Source organism: Halyomorpha halys, unplaced genomic scaffold (genome assembly GCF_000696795.3).
Source record: "Halyomorpha halys isolate HHAL.00 unplaced genomic scaffold, Hhal_1.1 Scaffold352.1, whole genome shotgun sequence".
NCBI lineage: Eukaryota > Metazoa > Arthropoda > Insecta > Hemiptera > Pentatomidae > Halyomorpha > Halyomorpha halys.
In genome coordinates, this window is record NW_027111631.1 from 1,043,262 (window position 1) to 1,068,398 (window position 25,137).

General features: G+C 28.9%; 1 protein-coding gene across 2 annotated transcripts in view; it reads right to left on the reverse strand.

Moving 5' to 3' along the window:
* Positions 1 to 16,717, reverse strand: part of for (cGMP-dependent protein kinase for) — a 601,089-nt gene extending 584,372 nt beyond the window's left edge. Inside the window, exon 1 of one of the 2 annotated variants that reach the window (XM_014422034.2) lies at positions 16,539 to 16,717. In XM_014422034.2, the coding sequence (XP_014277520.1) occupies positions 16,539 to 16,647 (109 nt within the window). In that variant the 5' untranslated portion in view covers positions 16,648 to 16,717. Of the gene's footprint in view, positions 1 to 16,465 lie in introns of both variants that reach the window. The other variant, XM_024358993.2, reaches the window with a different exon arrangement.
* Positions 16,718 to 25,137: the final 8,420 nt, after the last annotated feature.

Below are 25,137 nucleotides of genomic sequence, written 5' to 3' on the forward strand. Positions count from 1 at the left end.
TAATTTATTATAATGAATAAATATGTATGTCTTATGATTGGCTTATTGTTGGCCCAATCCTCAAGCACACCATTGTTATTGAACGACATTTTTATCTATAAATATTACTAATAATACATATCACTCAACCCAGGGCATGGTCTTTAAGGCGTGGACTGTTCAAGTAAAATAATTTCGTGACCTCGATTAGATGTGGATAAGATATAGGAAACTCCCATAATGACTAAGGACAGTGAAAAACCAGGCCAATGTTATCAGGGATAATAAGATAAACCATAAAACAAAAAGCATTTCATGTTCACATTTATAACTTAGTATCAACTGGAATATTTTAAAAGTAATCATTAAAATAAAATTTATTATCAAAACATTCAAGCTATTAGGAATACCAATATACAGTAAAGCGTGAGGCGAAGTGTTTTTTTTTTTCAATAAATCAAGCAGCCTTGCATAAATTGAAACATTCAAATACTTTAGTAATGTGTTAATATATAATAAATAAATATGTGTAGGCGTGTGTGTTTATATATACATATATTAAGAAAAATAATTGAAAGATAAAGATACAAAATGAATAATAACTTTATACAGGTATTTATTATGTCCACTTTCCAACTATAAACGTTATTAAAAATATTTATCCATAAAAATATTATATATATATACAGATATGAAAGTCTTTCTGTCGAAAAAAGGGCTAATCTCAACCTTAACAGTTTTAAGAAAAATACTTCCTACCTTTTTCTTTCGAAAAAAGAAAATAAATGAAAATACAAGAGCTTACTAAAATGTAAATTCTAGTCTTAACAGTTATAAAGTTCATGACGCTTTTTAAATATTGCTTGATTAAACTATCTTAAAGTTTCTCCTCCCCGTTTTAAGCTAATATTTCAAAAGTGATATAGGATCCCCGCTCGCTCCCTGGAGGTCTTAACGGGGCGGCACCGGCGGGGAAGGATTGCCGTTTCTTTTTGTGTTATTATCTCTTGAGAGATGGAGACATGTCGTACTTCGACCAACTTACTCGCTATAATTGCCTGTTTGAAAAATCAGATAAGTTAGGCTACCAGGGAGGGCGGGAGTGGAGGGTTTCACGCCGTTTTTCAATTTCAGGGCGCTTATAATAAATATTGCTTATAATAAATATTAATAAATTATAATAAATATTGCTCGATTTAACTATCTTATAGTTTCCACTTCCCGTTTTAAGCTATTATTTCAAAAGTGAAATAGGACCGTCGGATCCGGGGGTCTTAGCGGGGCGGGTTCGGTGGGGAAGGAACTGTTTCTTAATATTAACTAGATATTATCCTCATGGAAATAGTCTAATAATAAGATAAATAACAAGTCTAAAAAAAATATTCCAATGTTAATTAAATTTATTCTCATTAGCAATAATAAACAATGAATACATTTAAAATATGACAGAATTTTATGAATAACTTAAGAAGAAAAACGAGACATCCAATTCGAACGGGAATTACGGATTTGTTACAGTTTGTTTAACTATTGTATTTAACTATTCTTGGCAGTAACAAAATTTGTATTTAAATTTTGAGGTGTGTGCGTAGTAGCCCGTACATTGTGAATATTTTTACTATACAATATTATACTGATTATAATATATATATGTGCTAATGTAATCACTGCTACGTTATTCACTGATATTGTTAAATCAATATTTAAAATATAAAGAATTTGATTTTTATATAAAATAATTTAAATTTTAGACGACAAATCTTGCGTTTTTTAATAGCTTCACTCAAAGTAGAAATACCTCTAACCGAATTCTTTCCTCCTTCTTTACTTATTTACACAACTGGGTCAAAATATAAATCGGCTATTATTAAACTGTTATAGTAGGTAACACCTCTTTTTTTCTTCTGCATAACACAAAGTAATATTATGAATGTAAATAAACTGTATTAAATATACATATTGGTTTCAAAAGTAGGCAACAGAATTCTACATTTTTTTTTCTAATATATACTAAAAATGTTATATTATAAACAGCATTTTAGGAAAAATAATAACAACTCTTTCGAGAACAGAAATACAGACAGAAGAGAAAATACTAATAAAAATATTGGTCCATTTAGCAATAATTTCCTGGCAGGGAGTTGTTTTATGGGCAGTAAAACTGGTCTTAAATAATACTTTAAGGGCATATGGCTGAAATCAAAGAGAACATACTCCTTTTATTTATTTTTCTTCCAAGAAACGACTCGTAAAGTGGGACAGGGAAGGTCAATCCTTCAAAAGATACGTTAAAGCAAAGAGGTCTTTCTTAGTAAAGTCGGTCATATCTATAGTTAATTTGCAAATGTTTTGTTTGTCTAAGCGATTTTTAAAAATGCTGAGAAGGCAAAACAGTATCTTAGTTGCAAACTTGGCAAAAGTATCGCAGGGTTTACTAGGTCAAGATCGGAAACTACATTAAAATTAATTTTACCCGTAACTAAATATTTAGTAATATAAATTATACTATACCTCCTAACAGTATTATATTATAGAAAAACACTGGTGTAGGTTTTCTGCACTTTACTTCTTAAAGCTTTCTAAAAGTCAGGATTTGAACGTATTAAATACATTATTATACTTATTTTTATCATTAATTTACTTTATTTTTACTTTCACTTGCCTATACATGGAATATAGAGTATGGGGAAACATTGCGAAAAATTTCAAAAGCGGGTTTATGACATACACGTTTTGAGATCCCTTGTATATCAATAACCAAGTTTGGTAAAATGGTCAGTGTGTGTACCAGAAAAAGCAAAATTCATATAAAGCTAAAATTACATATTTAGGGCAAGTGTATCCCTAGGATATGACAATATTTTTTTCGTTAAAATCGACCAATCAGAAGAGCTACCATATATAATCGATTTAACTTTTTTTTAAAAAATGGTTCGAACCATTTTGATTAATGTCAGTATATAAATGAAAGATTTAATTATCTTTAATATTACCTAGGTGTAATCCTCATAGAAATATCTTCAATAATATCGTATTTTCGATTCCGTTTGTTTGAAAAACTAACCACCTCAAATTATTATTAGCAATTAAACATTAATAAATATAAAATTTGAAAATATTTGATGGAAAACTTATTTCCGAAAATAAGAGTAGAAATATAGACGTATAATATACCGTTCATAAGGCAAATACTTTAGACAAGATTATAATAACCTATATTTTTTCCATACTTTAAAAAAAATAAACGTATTGTAATGTCTTACATTCGTTGCCATGCTATTGATGTTGGTGCATAAATTGTCATTAACGAGCTCATAACCTCCTAGCAAGCTGCTTCCCTTAAACCAACAACCACAAAGGTAAAGCAACAGGCCTTAAACAACTTAAAAGATACTCCTTTAGAAAACCAATAACACAAGTCAGCAAATTACATACGAATAAATCAATCTTCTTTCTCAATATATTTTTTATGTCTAATTATTATTGATACACAACATCTTTGATAAATTAACTTATATTACAAAAATGTATATCTAAGGTCTTTCAGGATTAAGTGTTATGAATGAAAACATAATTTAAGGATCTCAAAACAAAAATTTTCATTGTAATTAATTATTTATGTTATGATAAATAATTTAGTATGTGCTCGAACAACTTTATTAATGACATAGAAAAATTAATTTTATAACTTTTTCAGGATCTTTCTTCTATACCAGTATTGGTCGAGCGGCATCGGATGTCTCCAGATCGGACACCACTGAAGTTTTTTTTACATCAAAAATTCTTCCCGGTCAATGAAATTAATCTTTTACGAAGAAGCATTATGGAAACTTGCTAAACAATAACATACCCTGTAAGTACAAGAGACCCGAAAGGAGGAAAAAGTCAGTTTTGTCACACCAATTTTTGATTAAATTAATGAAAACTATGTATAATTATAGTTAAAATTGATTTAAAAAAAAAATCCCTATGAAGGTTTGTCTGCTAACACTTTGTTAAGATTTGTTATGTATTATTAAATATTTTCAAAGTGATTACCTTGTCCTTCAAGACAGATTTCTTTTGCAGCAGCAGTGGTTATGTACTATCTCCGTAGATAGAACAAGAAACACAAAAAAGTGAGTTTATTTCAGCCCAATTTTTTATTACTTTAATGATAACTACGTAAAATAACTAGTCAGAATTGATGGGTACGCCAATTATAGTTAGGGGTATTACAAAGTGGCGGTTATTTCAAAATCTTATAATTTGTAATTTTTCATTCGGAGCTCCTTGTCGTTAAAACCACCTCACAATTCTAAAAAACCATGGAAACAGGACAAAATTTTAAATACAATATTCATATTTATATGCAAATCATAAAAACTACTACTACGATGACAAACGTTATAAACTACATTATAGTACATAGATATACCCTTAATTTGATTACCAGCAGACATCTGTACGTCCAATGTTTTTTCATAAATCAAAAATTTTGTCCAAACAACCAGAAAACAATTATTTTGGAAAATATAAACACAACTACTCCTACGAAGATAAACATAATCAAAAAAAACTATTTCAGGAACTATTGAACGTGAAAAGCTTTATAACGGCTCATATTTTAGGAAATTTACACTACTTTAAATGATCTTCTATTATGTTTTGTAATTTGTAGTGTTGTTGGTAGTTTTAACAATATGGGGCTCAATATGAAAAATGACTATTTTTAAGGTTTGGAAACAGTCCCCATTTTGTAATTCCCCTAACTATACTTGGCCGACTCATCAATTTTTACTAGTAATTATACGTAATTTTCATTACATATAATTACTAAATAAAATATTGTAGTGAGATAACTGATTTTTTTTTTCTGAAGGTGTCTTGTAATATGTTGTTCGACCACTACTGCTGAAGAAGACTGCAATTCGTTAATGAAGTAGTTAGAACACATATTAATCTGTTTATTATAACCAAAATATTACATAACAATGAACATTTTTTAAAGTGAATTTCTTCTAAACAATGCGTTAAAGGACATACCTTTATAGATAATTTTTTCTTATTTTACCGGAGGTTTACTCTATGTTTAAAATAAAAGGTAAAAATAAACAATAATCTAAACCGCGATCATCATTCTGAAACATATCTTGAGCGTAAAGGGTCTATTAGCAAACTTACGATAGTAAAAAATCCAGAGGCGTCTGGGTCCAGCCTGCCAACGACTGGGGCTACAAAGGAACGCTCTAACGTATGCAAATAATATACAAGTCTTTGTAATTCTATTTTCAAGCTACTTATCATAGGCAGTCGACCAAGGCGCCTTCTCTTATTTTCCATCATACTTATTTACAACCTATCTCCAGAATTGTTTTACATTAGTTTATAAAATTGTTTAAAAATAACAACTGATAATGTCCAGGAGGTAAAGGCGAAGATATAAATTCAAAACTAAATATACCGACATAAATATCAACTTATATAAACTTTATTGGCTATTTTCCATACATATTATTTATATTTAGGAATTTTACTAAAATAAAATCCTGGAAAGCAGCCAAAAGGTTTTAATCACGATTGAAACGATTAATGTGGTCGATAATAAAGAACTATAAATATTAGAAATAATTTTATCAATAAATAAAAATAAACAAATATTTAACCCATAGCAACACCAGGTTCTATAACCTTTCACATGAATTGTGTATTCAAAAGGTCATAGAGAGTTTTATTCCGCAAAACTTTCTAAGAAGAAATTAAAATCATAGAATGCAGCCGCAAAAGTGATTTCGCATAGTGAGGAAAGTATGGGATGCAATCTAATACTGAATGCAATACCCTCTGGGTATAAATTTCGGAGAATATACACTAAGCATTTATTAACATATCTCAGCGATCACAAATATTTTTAGGATACAACTTATATATACAAAAGATACCAAAGTTATTTACTTAGTTATTATATGATAAATGACAAACATTAAAAAATATATTCCATATCATAAATTATTGTATATAGATAAAATATCCACTATATTCGTATAGACTGTGCCTATACGAATAAAACCGGTGGTTATTTTTTACATTTATTTATTTTTCATTTATTATTTTACTTAAGAGTTTCTATGCAAGGCACTAACTGAGATACGTTTAAGCCAGAGGCTATAGCATAATTAAAAAAATTAAATTTAATTAATTTATTTATTTTCCATGAGTCCATAAATCAACCTTGGAGTCTATAGAATTTTAGGCTCAATAAAGTTTATTTCTGATTCTTCAATAGATTAAGAGAAAAAGTAATAGTTAATCGTGATCTAGGGCAGATGCTTATATTGTTTACAATTTTATAAAATTCGTTTAATAGTCCAATTAAAAATAAATTAGTAAAAATATAAATAATATAACTTCGATAAGCAATCATTAATTTATCTTTTATTCTTTCAAGTATCAACTGATAAGTCAATATCTTAACAAATAAGCCAATGAATGCTAAAGCAGCGTAGGTCAAAACTTAGAGTTTTGAGAAATTTAAACCTTTAAAATCTCGTGTAAAAGTTAAAAAATTAGCAACTTCTTTTAAAAATATATGAAAAAAGGTAAGTACTAAACATTTTTAAGAATTTATATTTATATTTCAATTCATATCAGGCTGAAAGTCAAAGCCCTTTCAGTAAATTCGCAATCATTCCTATATTTATAATTAAAAAAATAAACTCATTTTTTCTAAACTAATTAAGAGATACTACTAAATCTACAAGTTTTATTTCAATTATAAATCATAAGTAATAAGATTATAATTAATAGTTGAAAATGGTTCTATTTGTACTCGATTTTTTAAACAAAAAACTTCCTTTTTGCATCACTTCTTATTTTCACCTCACAGTACAACAACGTTCTGGATTTTTCACCCATTATCAAATACCATTATTTTTCTAAAATAAAAATAATGCATAATTATCAGTTTTTTAATTAAAAAAAAGATCAATTATACATTAAATTTATACAAATAATTTAAAAATTATACAAGATATTTACGAAAAATAAAGATAATTACTATTATGTTTTGGCCTAATCTCAAAAAAATTGTAAATTCATACATAATAGCACAATGAATAATAAGTATAATATATTTTAAATTACTAGTAATTAATTTTTAAATTATTTATATAAATTTAATGTATAATGATTTATTTTTTTAAAAAACTGTTATTTTTGTTTTAAAAAAACAATAGAATTGGATAATGGCATAAAAGCCCAAAACATTGTTCTAATGTAAGCGGAAAATAAAAAAAAGTTATTTATTTCTGCAAAAGGACATTAAACAAAAGGTTCTATCTACTTCCCACTTTTCCAGATTACCATACTTAGCAAACTTGTACATTGTTATTTATTTATTTTTCAGGAATAAATACCCCTTTATTGTCCTTATATAATAACAACAATTCGGGCTTTTTTGTGCTTTATCCAGTTTTATTGTTTTTATAGATTGGATTTCTATAAATAATTTAAAGTATTATTCAATCTTCTTTTTACTAAAAATTAGAATAATTAATATTCAAATTTGGCCTAATATTTTACAAGTTTTGTATAATTAATTACGTACATCTGAAAAAGTGGGAAGCGAACTTTTCTTTTAAACGAGACTTACCACCATTTTCTAAGATTACGAGCCAAATTAGTTTTAGAAGTAGGTAGCAACCAGTTCAGGAGGCGTCAAGAATGCAGTTTTTAGAGAAAAAAAACTTCCGGTCTCCACACAACCTTATAAATAGAAACTGCAAAACCACGCATGTGTTTGCACACTAAAGGCACAACATACATGTAGTATTTTTTTTTTCTATTGAACATGAAATATATATGCTTTTACTGTTTCATGTATTATATAAGTATGATGTACAAATGTATTTTACTGAAGTGTAGGGAAAAATTAATTAATCTTTGCATAATTTAAATCTTAAACATAACAATACACCGTCAAAAGAAAAAAATACTACATCTAAATTATCCCTTTAGTGTGCAAATGATAAATTCGAAACCCAATTATTCACAAAAATGTGCTAAATCAAATTAATTTAATTAGGTAGGAATACACTACATTCGGAACGGCCAGTAGAGTTTCATAAAAATCTTTGTCCAAGAATAGCACATAATGAAAAAAATACAAAAGAATTCTATGAAACATATACAGTTCCCGATATATGGAGTTATTTCTATGTTCAGACTTTTGATAATAAACCCTCTAAAACAAAAATTCATTAAATAAATCTAAACTTGCATCCTTTTTTTGTCTCAACACTTTTTATTTTTCACCAGTCCAACGTTTCGGCCATTTTAGCCATTCTCAAGGACATCTTCAATTATAATTTCTTCCTCACATTAAATTTAGAATTACTTTTGCAGGCTATTCTGGCCAGGTCATTCATTAATTATAATTTAAAAACCTATTTTTTTTTTAATTTAAAATCATAAATATTTAATTCTTCTCATATAAGATTATCCACACAATTTCACTACCATATACACAAACCATTTATAAAAGGTTATTTAATAAATAATTACCTTGTCTCAAGAAATTGGAATAATATAATTAAAACAAGAATTCATTTTATTCGGTTAACTGAAATCTTAAGAATTTTTTACTCCAGAATTTTATGTAAATTAATCAGATATTCCATAGCTAAAATATGGATATAAAGCCAAACTTTAGGTAACTTCAAACTTCCTATACCCGCTCTTTGATAACCAGAACCTCCTCTCCTTATCCCTGCTACCTCTTATTATTATTATGTTTCTCCACTCCCCCCATTTGTATCCCTCATTCCTTCCAGGAGGACACTTATTTTGCTGCTCCATCTTCAATTGATACAGCATATAAATATAAATCGCTTTCAACAATCGTTTATTATGGACAAAATACATGAAATTCAATATGCAGTCAGGTTAAGACACTTGTAATCTATACTAGTGGTTCTCAAAGTGAATGCCGCGTACGAATGCCAGGCGTGCCATGGCAATAATATTTAATTTTTAGAATGATTTAGAAATTTAGGAGAAGAATCCATTTATATTAAATGGCAACAGGAGGCTATTGTACCTTTTAACGTAATTGAAAAATATTCCATGTATTATGTAAGGAATTACTGATTTTGAATAACGGTTAAACTTAACCACCCCGCTCCCTTATCATTATTGGTTACCTATTAAAAATATTATACTGTACCTAAGGCGGTATTTTGTTTTATAATAAAGGTTCAATCATTTAATTTACACAGTTTTTTTTTTTAATTCAAACACATTCAACCGCTTTGAGGAATGGCACCATATTTTATTTACCCTGCAAACGTTTTTAAGCCCAGCAGGAGTGCCAAAAAGTATGGGAAGCTCACGTTATTTTCTAAGAGGGCGACAAGTCATAGAATGAAAGTTATTTAACTTAAATTCATCTAAAATATATTTCAAGTTTTAATTGGTTATAAATATTACAAATATGACGTAAACAAATCACAAACCAAGTACTCACTTTTAGAGTATTGAACTATTGCGGAAAAAATATAACAATAACAACTAATTTTCAATACTAGCAGCAATCGTTAATAAATCCGTAATGTAATAAATAACCTGAGTTGTAATAGTTTATATTTATTTTATTTTTTACGTAAGTTATTATTCTATTATTAGTGGTTATTACATTATTTATTATTTGTCTTTAAAACATTTAAATAATTTGGAAAATAAACTTTTTTAAATTTATTTATTGCTATTTACAACTGTATTTATATAAAAAACATTTAGTCAATCTGATGTATGATCAAAATGGAGTGACCAGGCATGTAGAGAAACTACCCATTCGTAGCACTATATTAATATTTCTACACTATAAGGTCCCAAGGCCATCTTCTTTTCAGGCACCTCGATGAATTTTCAGGAATGGTAGAATAAACAAGGTTAAAAACTAGAGTATTTTGGTGGTTAGAGTGTTTATAATGGAAGGATTTCTGTTTTTCTGGCTAGATCGGTTATATATGGAACATAGTTATTTATGGATGATTTTATTTGTGACAAAGTAAGGAGTATTGATAATTTTACGAATTCGAAGATTTAGTGGAGCCCTAAAGCTCAACTCCCTACGTCCAGACTGGCCTTATTGGAAAATAAACTTTAACATATATTTTTTTTCTTTTTCCAATATGGCCATCTCCACCAGTCTTCTCAGTCCATAATTACACAACTCCCATAACCATCCAAGTTTCCAGACTGAGTTATAGTCCCGTAATCGTTTTCAAGAACAAACGAGCGCCTTAGTAGCTACTCCCGTCATTATAAAAAGAGGACTTTTCAAGTGAACTTTCTTTCGAAAAAACAATAAAAAAAAACTATTAATTTCATTTAAATACATAAAGAAAAACAAAGGAAAATATGCGAGTTGGCCGCAAATTATTCATTCTTCTATTCAAGGCTAAGTGAACACACACTGTAGTTATAAAAATACAATGCGAATTTTCATCATAGAATTTTATCAACACAAACAAATGTATAATTATTGTTATAGCAGAATCTAAAGTGATTAGCTAATTAAATTAGGCATTATCTAATGATTCCACTCCAGTTAGTACAACCAAAAACTTGTTTTTATTTTGGCCTAATCAAATTAATAACAAACTGTACAATAAGTTATTAAATTTTAACATTTAGTAATAAAATTGGCATAGTCACTTTACTAAATCATGAGCAGGAACTAAAGAGAAGGCACAGGAATTCTACACAGGGCAAGTACAGGTTTATAATATAATAATATTCGTAAAATCATCACTGCTCCTTACTTTATCACAAATAAAATCATACATAAAGAACTTAATGTTCCCTATGTAACTGATCTAGCCCGAACCAGATATCACTCCTTCCATCATAAACTCTCTTACCACTAAAACCCACTAGTTTCCAATCTTTCATCCTCTTCCATTCCTGACAATCCTCCGAGGCGCCTGAAAAGAAGATGGCCACGAGACCTGCTAATGTAAAATGTCATTAGAGTGCTATCATTGGGTATTTTCTCTACACGCCTGTAACACTCCAATTTAACTTAGATCAGATTAAGTAAATGTACAGTTGTAAATAGCAATAAATAAATATTTAAAATAAAAAAAGTTTAAAATCTGACTGTTCTTACTTCAGTAAGTGTCTCAAATTACAGAATATTATAAAATTTCAAAATAAACCTCTTTTACATTGTTGAAAAATTATAGTTATATAATATTATTCCTGTATTTTAAATAAATTTAAACATTAACTGAGGTATCTTTCTGTTAGTTTACTACATTTTCATCATGCATAAGACTGCACTAGATGTCCTTATGTTCCTACAATTATTTCTTCCAATGAATATTTATCCATATTTATTTTTATTTTTATTTCATTTCCTTAAGTAAGTTATTGTACCCGCTTTTTCAATTACCTATGTATACATTTTATTTCCCGCTTCTCTCATCACTTCATTTTATTAATTCTATTTTGTAAAATTATTCATTGTATGTGTAAAATTATTCTGTTTATACTTTCTTTTTATATTTTTTTATTTTTCTATACTTACTGTGGTTGTTATCTTGTTTTGTTTTTAGCCCTGAAGAAGGCTAGAAACTCTAGCCGAAACGTCGGCACATTAAAATAAGTTAATCATACTTATTTGTGTTTTTCATTGACCGCACCCCCAACCATCTTCTCCTCATTTATCATCCACGGTCAACTATCTCTCATAATTATTTCTTCCAATGTTTAATTTTATTAGTTAAACAACATCTTGTATCTTTATTAATTATGTCAATTTTACCATTTATTAAAAACATTTTAAAGCAGTTATTATGTACTGAAACATTTTTTGTCTAGAATCTGTATCTAATTTGCTAATCTTATTCCATATTACGTAAACATCTCCTTTGATTATGATTGTCAAATATGATATGATGAATCAAAAAAAGTATAAAAAATACAAATTTTATATATACATTTCAGAGAAATTTGGTGGGAAAACAAATCAATTTTTAGAGAATAGATTTCCCGTATTTCACTCAAGCATCATTGGAATTATAAAATTGTATTGTGTACACAACATATTTTTATTTCAAATAATCACATAAAATTTTTCCGTTGAACAACAGTTTGATAACAACGCCCGATAAAAAGCTCGCCTACACAAGACGGCTTATCAGGCGACTAATCATTAGTAATAAAGATTATAAGTTGGCAACTGATTATTTCTGAAAAAAAGCAAATCTTTCAGATTACACTAAGCTGGCCTTTAAACTTCCCAAATGGATTAAGCTTTTTTTGTTTTGTTGAGCATCACTTTGCCGTGCTTGAAATATTATCTTACGTTTAAAAACATTTTTATTGAGGTGAAATATCAATTCAGCAATATACAGATGTCCACATTAAGTTAAATAATTATAAATTACAGGATTTTAAAAACTAGATGAACATATCTTTAAAAAAAAGTGGTATTTGTCTTTAATTAGGGGTATATAAATTTTAAAACCGTTTAAAGGGTACTTTAAAGCGGTTAAATAACCTAAGTTTGGGTTTTCGTAAAACCATGAATTATTCTTTTATTTGTTTAACAATTATAGCGTAAGAACATATCAGCGAGTCAGTTCAGTGAATAAAGTCCTAAAAATAAACAAACGTTTTAAATATAAGAAGATGATTAGCGGTACACAATCAGTGAAGAACACAAATAAGTAGAAACTTATTTATTAGTGTCAACATTTCGGCCAGAATTTTAGGCCTTCGTCGGGGCTAAGAACAAAAACAAAATAACAACCTTTTATTCCCTAACCCACTTTATTAGTTTAGTTTAGTAGTAATATAACTATAATTATTTATATTACTTACTACTCTTAACTTATATAACTTTATATTTACTTCTTTAATGGTATTATTATTCTACTAACAGATGTAATTATTAACGTATACGTTTTTCTTTATATCTTTATATTACTTCAGTTTTTTAATAATTTCCAATTTTGTACTTTTAGTTATTAGTTGTTTAGTTGGTTCTCATACCTTAATTATTTTCTTTTTTCATTAATAATTTTATTATCACCTTGTATTTCTAATAAACAGTTTCACTTGTATACGAGAATTAAAAAAATATGAAATTTTACTGAACCAAATAAGCCTACTCATTTGTGAATCACACAGCTGTACACTTAAATAAATAATTTAGTTTTACAAGAACATTACAATATGTGAAGGATTCAAATTTTTTTTTTGTTTCCGGAATATAAATTCATTAACACCATATCACTAAATACTAATTCTTTAAAAGATGTTAGTCAATATACGAGACTGGAAAATTAATTGAGCTTTAACATTATCGACTAATTTGTAAGCTAAGTATATTTAAAAACCAAGGCAAACAAGCATTTGATTCGCCCATTATAATTCCAAGAAGTAGATTTCTTCGGACGGCTTCGGCTCACTAATGTCTCAGACTAGATTTCCGCGTGCCCAAGATCGAAATTAAGCACCCAAACCTAAATTAAATATTCTGGTTCTACGGAACGACTTTTCCTACTTTCAGATATGGAATTACTATGTTAAATGACTTCCAACAAACTTATAAGTTAATTAATTTTTTTTAAAAAATGAAAACTTTAAGACGAATGTTAAATTGTAAGAATGGCCTATTAACAGAACCAAAATCTCGAGAAACGATTCAATGGAAATCGTTTATATATTTAAATTTACAAAAAAAAAAAATATCATGTGCTATGTAGTGTTTCTGAAATGGCGGGACTTTATTTATAATATAAATGTTAATCCTTATCACTGTTTTACCCAAGGAAATGATTGACTTTTAAATATGACGCATTCTTGCATAAAAAGCAACAATTTTTTTGTAAATGCAGTTTTTTCCTTTAATAACATGGTTAAGCGGCACTAAAATTTTCCTTTAATACATATTAATGTCATATAAAACAATATAACTTGAGAACAATGACATTTTTTTTAATAATATGACGTTGTATTTAATGAACATTACAGCATTAATATATCGTTAAAAACCTACATATTTCCCACACATTATTCGTACAATGTTTTTCTGTGGGAATTTGAACGTGTGCAATATTTTAAAACGTTCAATTTATTACATATGGGCACAAAGTGTTGCAAATAGTTAACAGGGATTAAAATGAAGATTTTTTTCAACTCTTAAATTGAATCTCGAATCTTATGACTATTTTTAAATTGATATATTTTATTTATTATGGAATGAATTAATTTTTTTTAATAGTCAAATTAACTTTACCTCTTAAATCATATACTAATATAAATATCATCTACATATTTAGTTTTGGATTGAATTTTAATTTTACATAATATATAATATATGAGTGTACGTATTAAGTTTTGCATTTCACTTTAATTTTTACCGAATACATGAGTTAAATAAACTTTGGAATTTTATGGTTTTACTAAATCGATATTAATTAAATCTACTCAAAAATATCTTTTTCCAAAAATAATATTTTTTTTAGCTCTCTAAAGTTCCTATTGTGGTTATATATATATATAAGCTATTTTAGAGTAGATTTAATTAATATCTTGACACTATGAAAATAAAATGACCAAGGAAAATTCTTATATCATAACAATATAATATCCATGCCTAGTAAGCATTTCAGAATGTTATTTATAGTTTAAATTTCAAAAACAAAAGAAGAATTTTATCTTATTTGTAGGAAATCGATTGATATGCTACATAAGGAAACAGGCGCCGACGGCATGTATTGGATAAGAAGAAAATTAAATTAAAAATAAGATATTATAATTTACTTCTTACTTTAATTATAAAAAATATTATTTCAGTATAAATACTTTCCGTAATTATGTTTTACCGCTTATTCATCTTAAGAAGGACCGATGGTTTGTTCATTTTTGTAGGATACATCACAGCCAAAGATAGTCTTGCATTTTTGAAATTGATAAATGAATACAGATTATGCAGTGAAATATTTTTAAAAATTATGATTTTTAAATTAAGTATTTATTTGTAATTTTTGACTGGGCTTATGATTGAATCTTGGAATATTTTAAAGTAGAATTCCATTTAAAAATCCAAGTCGATGCTGGGACATATTCATCCGGGGTAGCTGATGATGTAAAATTTATTAGGCCAATTTGAAATAATTTCTTTAGATACAAGATATAATATAATTGTACAAACGATCATTAAGTATTTAATTTTAATAAAAAGTTATTCTTTTTTTTCTTTTCTCAGCCCTTTATCAACCAATTAATTTTCTTTTTGCCTCTGGTTAACCCGGAAAAACATTTGAGCGGGGCTTCTACTCTAAATTATAACAGCTAATACATATTTGTTGTAACGATTTAGTTTGCCATATGAGCCAATTACAGAATATCCTCAATATTATATTTTGGACTGTTTGACTGAAAAATTAGAACTATGCGGATTAATGATTTCAATGCGGAATATACTTGCTCATAGATACATATCAACCAAAAACAATATGCTTTTTATATAACAGTTAATTATCATAATATAATAGAAAAGCATGCAATCATTAGTTATGTTAGTTTATTTGAATATTTGAACTCATAAAAAACCAACTAAGCTCAAAGAAAGTACTCTATAAAGAAAACTAAAACATGTATTTATTGATGTATTCAATGTATTTATTGATCTAAGCAATCTAACTACTTGTAAAAGCGTTCTTAGGGATAATAAACAAAATTAAATTAAAAAATGAAATATTTTTTTTATTTAAGCACAAAAACCTTTTGATCTTTTTCTTTCAATATTCTTCTCCAACGTTGTAGTCCTCAGACCATTATAAAGGAGATCCTTAGAATTGATTTCTTATACATTTTTTTGCTTTAATTGCAGACAGTTAAGTCGATTCACGGGTACCGGTGGCTTGTTGATAAGAGTGTCATAATAAATAAGAAAGAGTCATAATAAAATAAATAAAATAAAATTATTGTTGAAATTGTTAATGAATCGTCTTGGGGATCATAGCATGCAATTGAAAACATTTTAAAACTTGGATAAATAGTTTTAAGGGTATACTTGACCTGAGGGCCGAAACGTTTGAGAAGAATAAAGATAGTAACATAAAAGGGATTTTTATTTAAATTATTAAAGTGACTACTCCCAAAAAAAAGTTAATACATCTATAATAATAAATTAGTATTATATTGTGTCTATTACTACTACGGGTTATCTTATACAAGCCATTTAAATGATGTAATTTACTAAATATTTACATAGTAAAGTCATCAAAGTTAGTAAATTTAAGGTAACTACATATGAAAAGCCGCTGGCCCATAATAGAGCTGAAACCAGACTGCCGGCAAATTGGTTGTCATTTAGCTGTTGACTGTTGACATCACAAGACGACTTGTTGCTGAAGGTTGTCAACAGCGGCGGGCACACTCAGACAATCTTTCAAACCACACACAACGACCTGACACTACAATACCTTACCTTAAATAAATAACAACAACTACCAACAGCCAACACGTGAAGACACAAGGGTAGGTTACAACTTATTGCTGACCTTGCGTTATGACGATCTGTTGCTTTACTCCTTCCTGTAGCCTGGAATCGCTACCTTCCTCGTCCTCACCGAGGGAGGCGAAACAAAAACCGTCGAAACAGACACGCATCGACAACACACACACGCACTAGGGCACCTGCTCAGCAAAACTTATATACTAAGACTGATCATACTAGCTCCGTCGCTGAGGCACTGGCCACGCGGCCTCGATCGCGCGCAGGCGGTATGCGCACTCCGGCTGAGAGCCATCTGTCGAGGGGCAACTCAACTCGAATAGTTTCAACCGTCGGGTATAGATAGCGCGTTTAAAGAACTCCTAGGCTAGACTTAACAATACCTAATCCAGTTGTTCTCAACCTAATCGGGGCAAGGGAACTCTTTTGGTAATAGTAGGTAAATGGTTTCTCCATAAACTGAGAAAGGCTAGGATACCTACTCAAAACCTGCGCAAAATTGTAATAAATCTGAGATGATAAGGTTCAAAACCCTGTTGAGTTGATGTGAAATGACCCAACCCTAAATTATTTCGCAGAACACCAAAATAATAGAAAATAAATTTCTAGGAATTTACCTAAAAAAATGAAATATAATTTGTGAAGATGAAATTAAAAGGTGTGGAGGGTAAACATGGATAAAGGGACACCCAGTTTATTGAAATGAAATGAAAAATCTATCTTTAATCTCGGACACTTATCTATGTATATTATATAAAGTAAAAGAAAAAATAATATAACAATATTAATGATATAAATAAAAAAAAGAACATGATATAAAAAAAAAATACATACATTTAAACAAGTTTGCATGGGTACTTCTTATTTAAAAGCAAACGGAAGATCGATAATAGAAATAGTGTTTAAAATATTTTCCAGGAGAATCTAGTAGTCAGGAACTGTTAATCAATTTTTTTTTTTTTTTGGAGAAATATATTTTACGGTTTTTAAAATTCAGATGTTAAAGAGTGCATAAGTTAAAATAGTGCATCAAGGGGGAAAAAAACTATATCGTTCTTATTGTTTATTTTTGCCGACGTTCTGGTCAACTGTTGATTTTCTTCAGGCCTAACAACGCTGTATATTTTCAAAACAAGATAAGAGAATAATTAAACATAGCGCAGATTAGATATAAGAAGAATAAATATAGTAGATTTACGTAGAAGAACATGAAAAAACTAAAATAGAACACAGAGATAAAAAAAGGATAAACATATGGAAGTTATGTTTATCTATATTGTTTACGTTTTCATATTTATATATTATATTTCAGTTTTGTCATATCCAACATGTAATAATACTATATTTATAATTCTCGTATCTTATCGCAAGAATGTTTAATTATTCTCATATCTTTTTTTTTCTTAGTCCTGAAGAAAAACTGAAACACAAGTCGAAGTATATTCAAATATAAACCACATAACTTTATTTCTAATTAAATTCAGAAATGATATACTCTATATATACCATTGGTTTTAGCATAGCCTCATGCGAAAATCTCTAAACTAAAGTTTAAAGGACTCAAATAAGGTGGGTTGGAGAGGCCCTCCTTAAAGAAAGAAAATTTTAATTTAATAAAAGTAAATTTCAATTTGTAGTATAGCTCGTAAAATTATAAGCTTCATGTAATTATTAATCAATGAATATATATTGATAAAATTTATAATAAAAGAGTTTTTTTTAAAATATTTTCATATTGATAAACAAGAATGAGTTATCATTAAATAAGTATATTTACATATTAAAAGAGACTGATATTTAAGATTATTGTTAGAAATAGAAAGTTTAAAACTAGTCATTTTTTAAAATAAATTATCTATATTAAATGAGGTTTATTCTCCGCAGACTTAATAGATAAATAAAGGTTTTTGAATGGAAATACTTCCCACAAAGACGAAATTTGATTTTTTTTTTTCTTTTTATGTAGTTGGTATCTTTTTTGAAATACTGAAAACGTAGAGAAATCTAAAATATTAAAATGCGATTTCATCCCCATCATTGTAAAGTTTGTTTACAAAAATATTGTATTGCATTATTTTCAAACAAGTTTATACTGGAAAAGATTTCCTAAACGCTGTTTTCCTTATTTTGGTATTTTTTAAAACATTGCTTGATTAAGCTACATATACATATACAGGATATATATGAAAAATAGTTATCATTTTTAGCAAAATAAAAAAATCCACAAATCTTTTATTTTTTAGTATGACATGTGACGATCTCAAAAGAGGAGATAAAACAAAAAATATTAGAAGGGAATCTATCCCGACCGACCCGCCCCTCTAAAACTCCGATATGCAACAATAATACTGTATGATGTTTTTTTTGCAAAATAACAATAAACAACAAATATTGGTAAAATAAACAAACTGAAAAGCCTAAAACTTTCGCTAATGTTCCACTCAGTGAGTACTACTGAGTGGAACATTAGCGAAGTCTTCAAAATCTCTAGAAAATAAAAATTAGTAAAACTTTTTTAAAAAAGTATAAATTTACTAAAATTTGACTCACTTTTTACAAATAGACGTAAACATCATGAAAACCAGAGATAGACAAAAATTAGTTGTAGTAGAAACTAATAGCTACAATTATCATGGATACGACCCTTGTTCATGAATGAATCATTGATAAATAAATATTGTATCCATGATTTCAGCTATTAGTTTCATGGTTGCCTTGATGAAAACTACTTCATGGTAAATATGCCTACCAACTTCGATTTGAGTGCTAGTAGACCATCTTTATGTCTCATACTCCCTGAACGATAATTGCCAAAATAAATTTAGAAAAGAGTAATTTTCTGTTAAAAAAATATATTTTTTTTAATTGAATCTCAGGAACTATTATATGTACAAATTGAAGCTAAATTTCGCGTTTAAATTAAAACTAGTAAAATAAATCATTAAGTAGTTTGCAATAATTATATTCTTTCGTAGCAGTTTCCATACTTAAAATAAATTAATAGAATTTTGACTATCTATTTCTTCTGACATATACAACTGCGCAGAAAATTCGAATAAAACGCGGTTAAGCATTATAACTTTAGAGAAAGATAAATATTTATTTAAAGTTGGAAGGAATATAGCCTAGAGTGCTAACAAATCCTGGAGCGCTTTCCATTACAGAATGGGCTCAATGTACACAACTCAAAGTCCGAAGTTTACAACTGAAGATTGATTTAACATTGAAACTTTTTTAAAACATTTTCGTCCCCCAATGCTGCTTTTTCTATGCTTAAGGTTATTTATGTTAATACATTCAATTATATATGAGATGAGTACTATAACTAGCTAACTAACAATTTTGTAAAATATGGTTTTGATTTAGTTACATTTGGCTACCTCCACAACATACTGAAATCAGGTAACTAACGATCTACTAATATACTATTTTCAATTACATTGATCGATAGGAAACATTTCAATTATGTTTATAGGAAATTTTACTTAACCATTTTCGAAAAATTGAAACGTAGTTACTTGGTGATCGTTTTCGTCTGTAAGATAAATGTATTACCAAATTAGTTAACGTTTATTTTTTCTGAAATTTTATTTTCTAAGCTCCTTATTACAATATATTTAAAGATTCTTATTATACACTCGTTATAGTGAATTTATTGCTTATTGTGAATTGTGAGAAAAATGGGCGTTATTTTGATTTGAACTGCCTACTATATTTTTGCTATAACTAGATGACCAAGGATTAATAATAAAAATTTTAAATAATAATAATAAGTTTATACACCAATTTTCTACCCCGGAGAGGTTCAATTTATATCAAATAAATATTTAGTGATTTTCTTCTTTTCAAAATGTTTTTTATTTTTACGATAATAATTTTTTTTTTACACTACGACCAATGTTTCGGATCCTTTCGTCTTCAGGGTACTTCTACAAATTTTAATGCAACAATATTATATTAATAAACTATTTAATAATAAGGTTAATTATTATTTAAAAAATTATATAAATTACCCTATTATAAAAAGTAAACTAAGAAATTAAAATAGATTTATGGATTATAGAAGAGAAATAATATTATTGTTATAATGGGGTAATATATAAATTTTTAAATAATAAAAGTTAAATAGGTTTTTTATTAATAAATTATTGTTGCATTGTTTTTTCAGATTTGTAGAAGTACCCCCAAGATGGAGGAAGACTCCTAAACGTCAGTTGTAGTGTAAATATTAAAAAAAATAAATAAAGAGAAAATAAGACAAATCATTAAATATTTATATGATAATCATAATAATCGTTATTTGAGCCAATATTTGGACAAAAGCACTTTCCATGAGATGGAATTTAAATGTAATTGGTTACAGCAAAGAAAAATGAGTTGAAACAATCAATTCTTTCAAAATAAATGAACGCAAATAAAATTTCCCTATTTAGAACATAACAATGCAGGTAGAAGATAAAAATAATAGTCATTAAAGCACAGAATATAAATTAAATATTGTTCATAACTTTTTTCCAACTGGCCCATTCCCAAGCACAAGCTACCAGTAATCGCCCTCATATTGAGTCATCTTGTACCTCCATCTAAGATGACTCCTTTTCCTGTTGTTTCACTAGGAATCCACTCAATGCATACATTAGTTTTCCCTATGTATCCGCCCAATTCCATTTTAACCGATAAGCTTCAACCCTCAAGCTTTTAATATTAACTTTACAAGAATATCATTATTTTATTGGAAGATTATTAGTTGACAGTAAGGTAAACTCTTCCTCCAGGACGAAGCTTTGCAAAAAAATGTGAAACGTCGGTTACTGATTACGGAACTACAAAGAACATTGTTTTATGCTATTTTTGTACCTTATTGGACCACTACAAGAACTATTTTCCTGCAATTTTTATTTTTACTTTTTTCCTCTTCTGAATTGACATTAAACTCATTAAAAGCTTCATCTGGAAGGCATTAAATCTGATTTCAAGTTTTTTTTATTTATGTCCACGTAAGTGCCCCATACGTAGCCAATACTTTGGTCTTAAGATCCATTACTAAATGCTTTTCGAAACTTTCTGAAGAACCAAATGACCCCGAGTTTTATTCTTCTGTCGATTTATTTATTCATTTTGCCTTGAATATTATTGTCTATCTCTACATATTCTAACTGTTTACTCTCTACATAAATCAATATTTCAGTGGCATTAGTCATCATTTTGGTTTTCATTGTATTTGTATTCAGGCTGTCCGATCTTTCCCGATTGCATTAGAACTTCATTATCGTTTATTAAACTGTTGTATTCTTGGCAGGAACCCTAAAATACAAACTTTTATGGCAATAGAAAATTTTTTGTTTGTGATTTTCGCCTTCCTTGGTCATTAGATTTTTTTTTCTGACTACAGAATTAGGGATAACTTCAACACGGGCCCACCAATCTATACAAAACCTGGGGTCTTATGTGGGGTGGTAACTGAACGTTTTGTGATATGGGCACTCCACAAGATATTGTTAATTGCTGTCTCAATTACAAACTTCCCTACCTTTAATTGTGAGGAATTAAAAAGATCTTAGTTTATCACCTATAATTCTTTAATTGCTACTGCAGAACGGACATTAAGATTTCTGACAGATCCGCTACCTTGGACTACATTTGGACAAACGATTAACCTGGAATCCTCACACAAGACTGAAAAGATAGGAAACTCTACGTCGATTTCGACTATTACAGCTCTTACGAGACAAACGGTCTAATCATCCAACACATTACAAAAGACTGATCTACATGACTGTAATAAGGCCAATCTGGACGTATGGAGTTGAGCTTTGGGGATCCACTAAACCTTCGAATTCCTCTCGTATCCAATCCAAAATCCTTCGTAAAATCCTCAATGATCCTTACTTTGTCACAAACAAAATCATATACATAAAGACCTTAATGTCCCCAATGTAACCGATCTAACCCGAACCAGATATCACTCCTTCCATTACAAACTCCCTAACCACTCAAACCCCCTAGTTTCTAACCTTGCATCCTCTTCCGTTCCTGACAATCCTCCACGAGACCAGCTTATGTAAAATATCATTAGAGTGCTACCTATGGGTAGTTCCTCTACACGCCTGTAACACTCCATTTTAACTAAGATTAAATTTACTGAATGTATTACATAATATACATATACATAAAGATATTAAAATAAAAAAAAAATAATAAAAACAGCTGGTATGACTACCAGCCTAAAAAAAATTAATTAAGGAAAGATCCGTGTTTATCTTTTATTTTTATTGTTATTTATATTTTTAATAACTATAAACTTTCAAGTTTCATCTTTTAATTGAAACAAAAATAGTCTAATAATAAATATATACATATATATTTATTATACATATATATTTAATTTATATAAAGTAGATAAACTGCAAAAGTTTTAATAAAGACATAAATATTTAATTATCACACAAAACTACTGGATGTTTTTTTATTTAACGTAAATATACAGAATCTTTAATCTAAAATGAAATATGTTTATTCAATAGTGCATTTTAGACTAATTAAAAATGCACTATTGAATAAACATATTTCTTTAATCTAAAATGAAATTTATAAATTTAATAGCATTAAAGCATACAAAGACTAGGCTGATAAGAATACAAAATTGATATTCAAAGGACAGCCAGCGCAGCTCTAGTGAGTACGAACTGAAGCTATAGTTCAGTTATTAGACACTAGGTAGCAGCAAACAACTCACCTTGAAATATTTTTTAAGTAGCTAACGGTGATGAGTATCGAAATAGATTAGATTGGAGTAATAGTCAAGTATTCATTAATATATTCAGTATAGCTGTAACTTTAAAAACTGTAATATTTCATATTTTCAAGTTTAGTAGAACCGTACTTAACCGACTCCACAGATTAACCGGGAGTAAAAATAAATATATTAAACACTGAAAAATCTTTTGCACAATAAAGTTAAATATTTAAAAAAATCGAATTATATTGAATTAGTCTAATGTAATCTTATGTATATAATAACTTTATCTTATGTATATAATAGCATATGTATTACATTTTTTTATGGAAATGTTTACCTAATAATTATTATTATTATTTTTTTTTCAGTTGGCTCTACAGACCTTGTAAATCTTAGGCCGCCCAGCCTTCTCCACTCCTGCCTATCTTGGTCTACTGCTTTCCAGTTTCCTCCATGCAGCTCTTTTGCATTTTTTTGATTCTGTCAATCCATCTGGTGTTTGGCCTCTGATGTGGTCTCTTGCCTACCATACTGGCCTTCATTATTGTGTAGAGACATCCTGATAGATTGCTTCGAACCACATGTCCCGTCCATCTTAACCTTCTTGCCTTCATATCATGAGCTATTGACTGGCCTCTCCAAACAGTTCACTGCTAGTTCTTCTACTCCATGTGGTAAGGCTCTGATCCCAGATCCCTCCTGCAATTGTACAAAGGTATGTCCGTTCAAATGTCTCGATTGTGCTTTTTAGGGTACCTGTTAGAGCCAGGTCTCGCAGCCGCTGTTATTGTGGAGCCGAGATATTTGAAACGGTTTACTTTCCGAAAGAATTGCCGACCACGCATACCTTATCGTTAGGGTGGATTTTTCGGCTTACAATCATATATTTTGTTTTATCTTCAATTACTTGCAAGGCAATTTCCTCTGTTTCTCTTAGTAGAGTCTTTACGAGACTTTGTGTTTTCGACCGCAATGTCGTTCATGCACACGAGGACTTCATTCCAACTCCACCATTTTAGCGAGATGTTCTTCTAATAACTTTTTCTAGCCTTAGATATAACAGCATTGGTGTTGGACTCTGGTGAGGGTCCAACTTCTTTTCTCAGAGCTGTTCTGATTTCGAAGGCTTCAGATACTTCACCTAGTATCAGGACTCTGCATTTAGGATCATTCTTACACGTTTTTGATCTTATATTCAATATAATTTATTTAGTCGTATGAGTCATGTTTGTAAAATTCATATTGATTTTTTCTTTTATACATTCTGGATTAACTTGCATAGCTGCTTAATCGGCGCTGTCTCGGCTTCGACTAGGAGGTCGCGCCTGTGAATTGTCGTGGTTTTAGAGTTGAGTGTATCCAGGACTCAAACCACGGTTCATATCTGGATAAAAATCTAACGTATTTTATTGACAGAAAATTGCACCTCTCGAATCCAGCATTTTTCCTGTACATTTAGGAAAACTTGAGATATTTTGTTTTTCTCCTTTGGTCTTCTGTTGTAAATACAAAGCTATAAAGTGTACTGAATCTCCCCAAACAATCTAACAAAAGATTTATCCTACCACAATATTTGTTATTCTGTTCCTTATACCGAATAATATTTGAAGGCGATAGCAACAATCGGAAATGCTCCTTTATTTTTCTGCCTATCTTTCCGAAGACACGTTTAACTAATAAAAATTTTGCTAAACGTGCTGATGCTCTGCGAGTCTGTCAGGTCAAGTGCAGAGATAGGTTGGAGCCCGAGAGATAAGATTACATACTGCAGAATCCAACAGACGTTTCCCTATTCCAAGGACTATATTAATAATTAACAATAGTTTAAGAAAAATTAAAAATAAAACCGGATACATAATTAAATATCCACAATTGTATAGGTATACTAAATTATCTCAATAAAAGT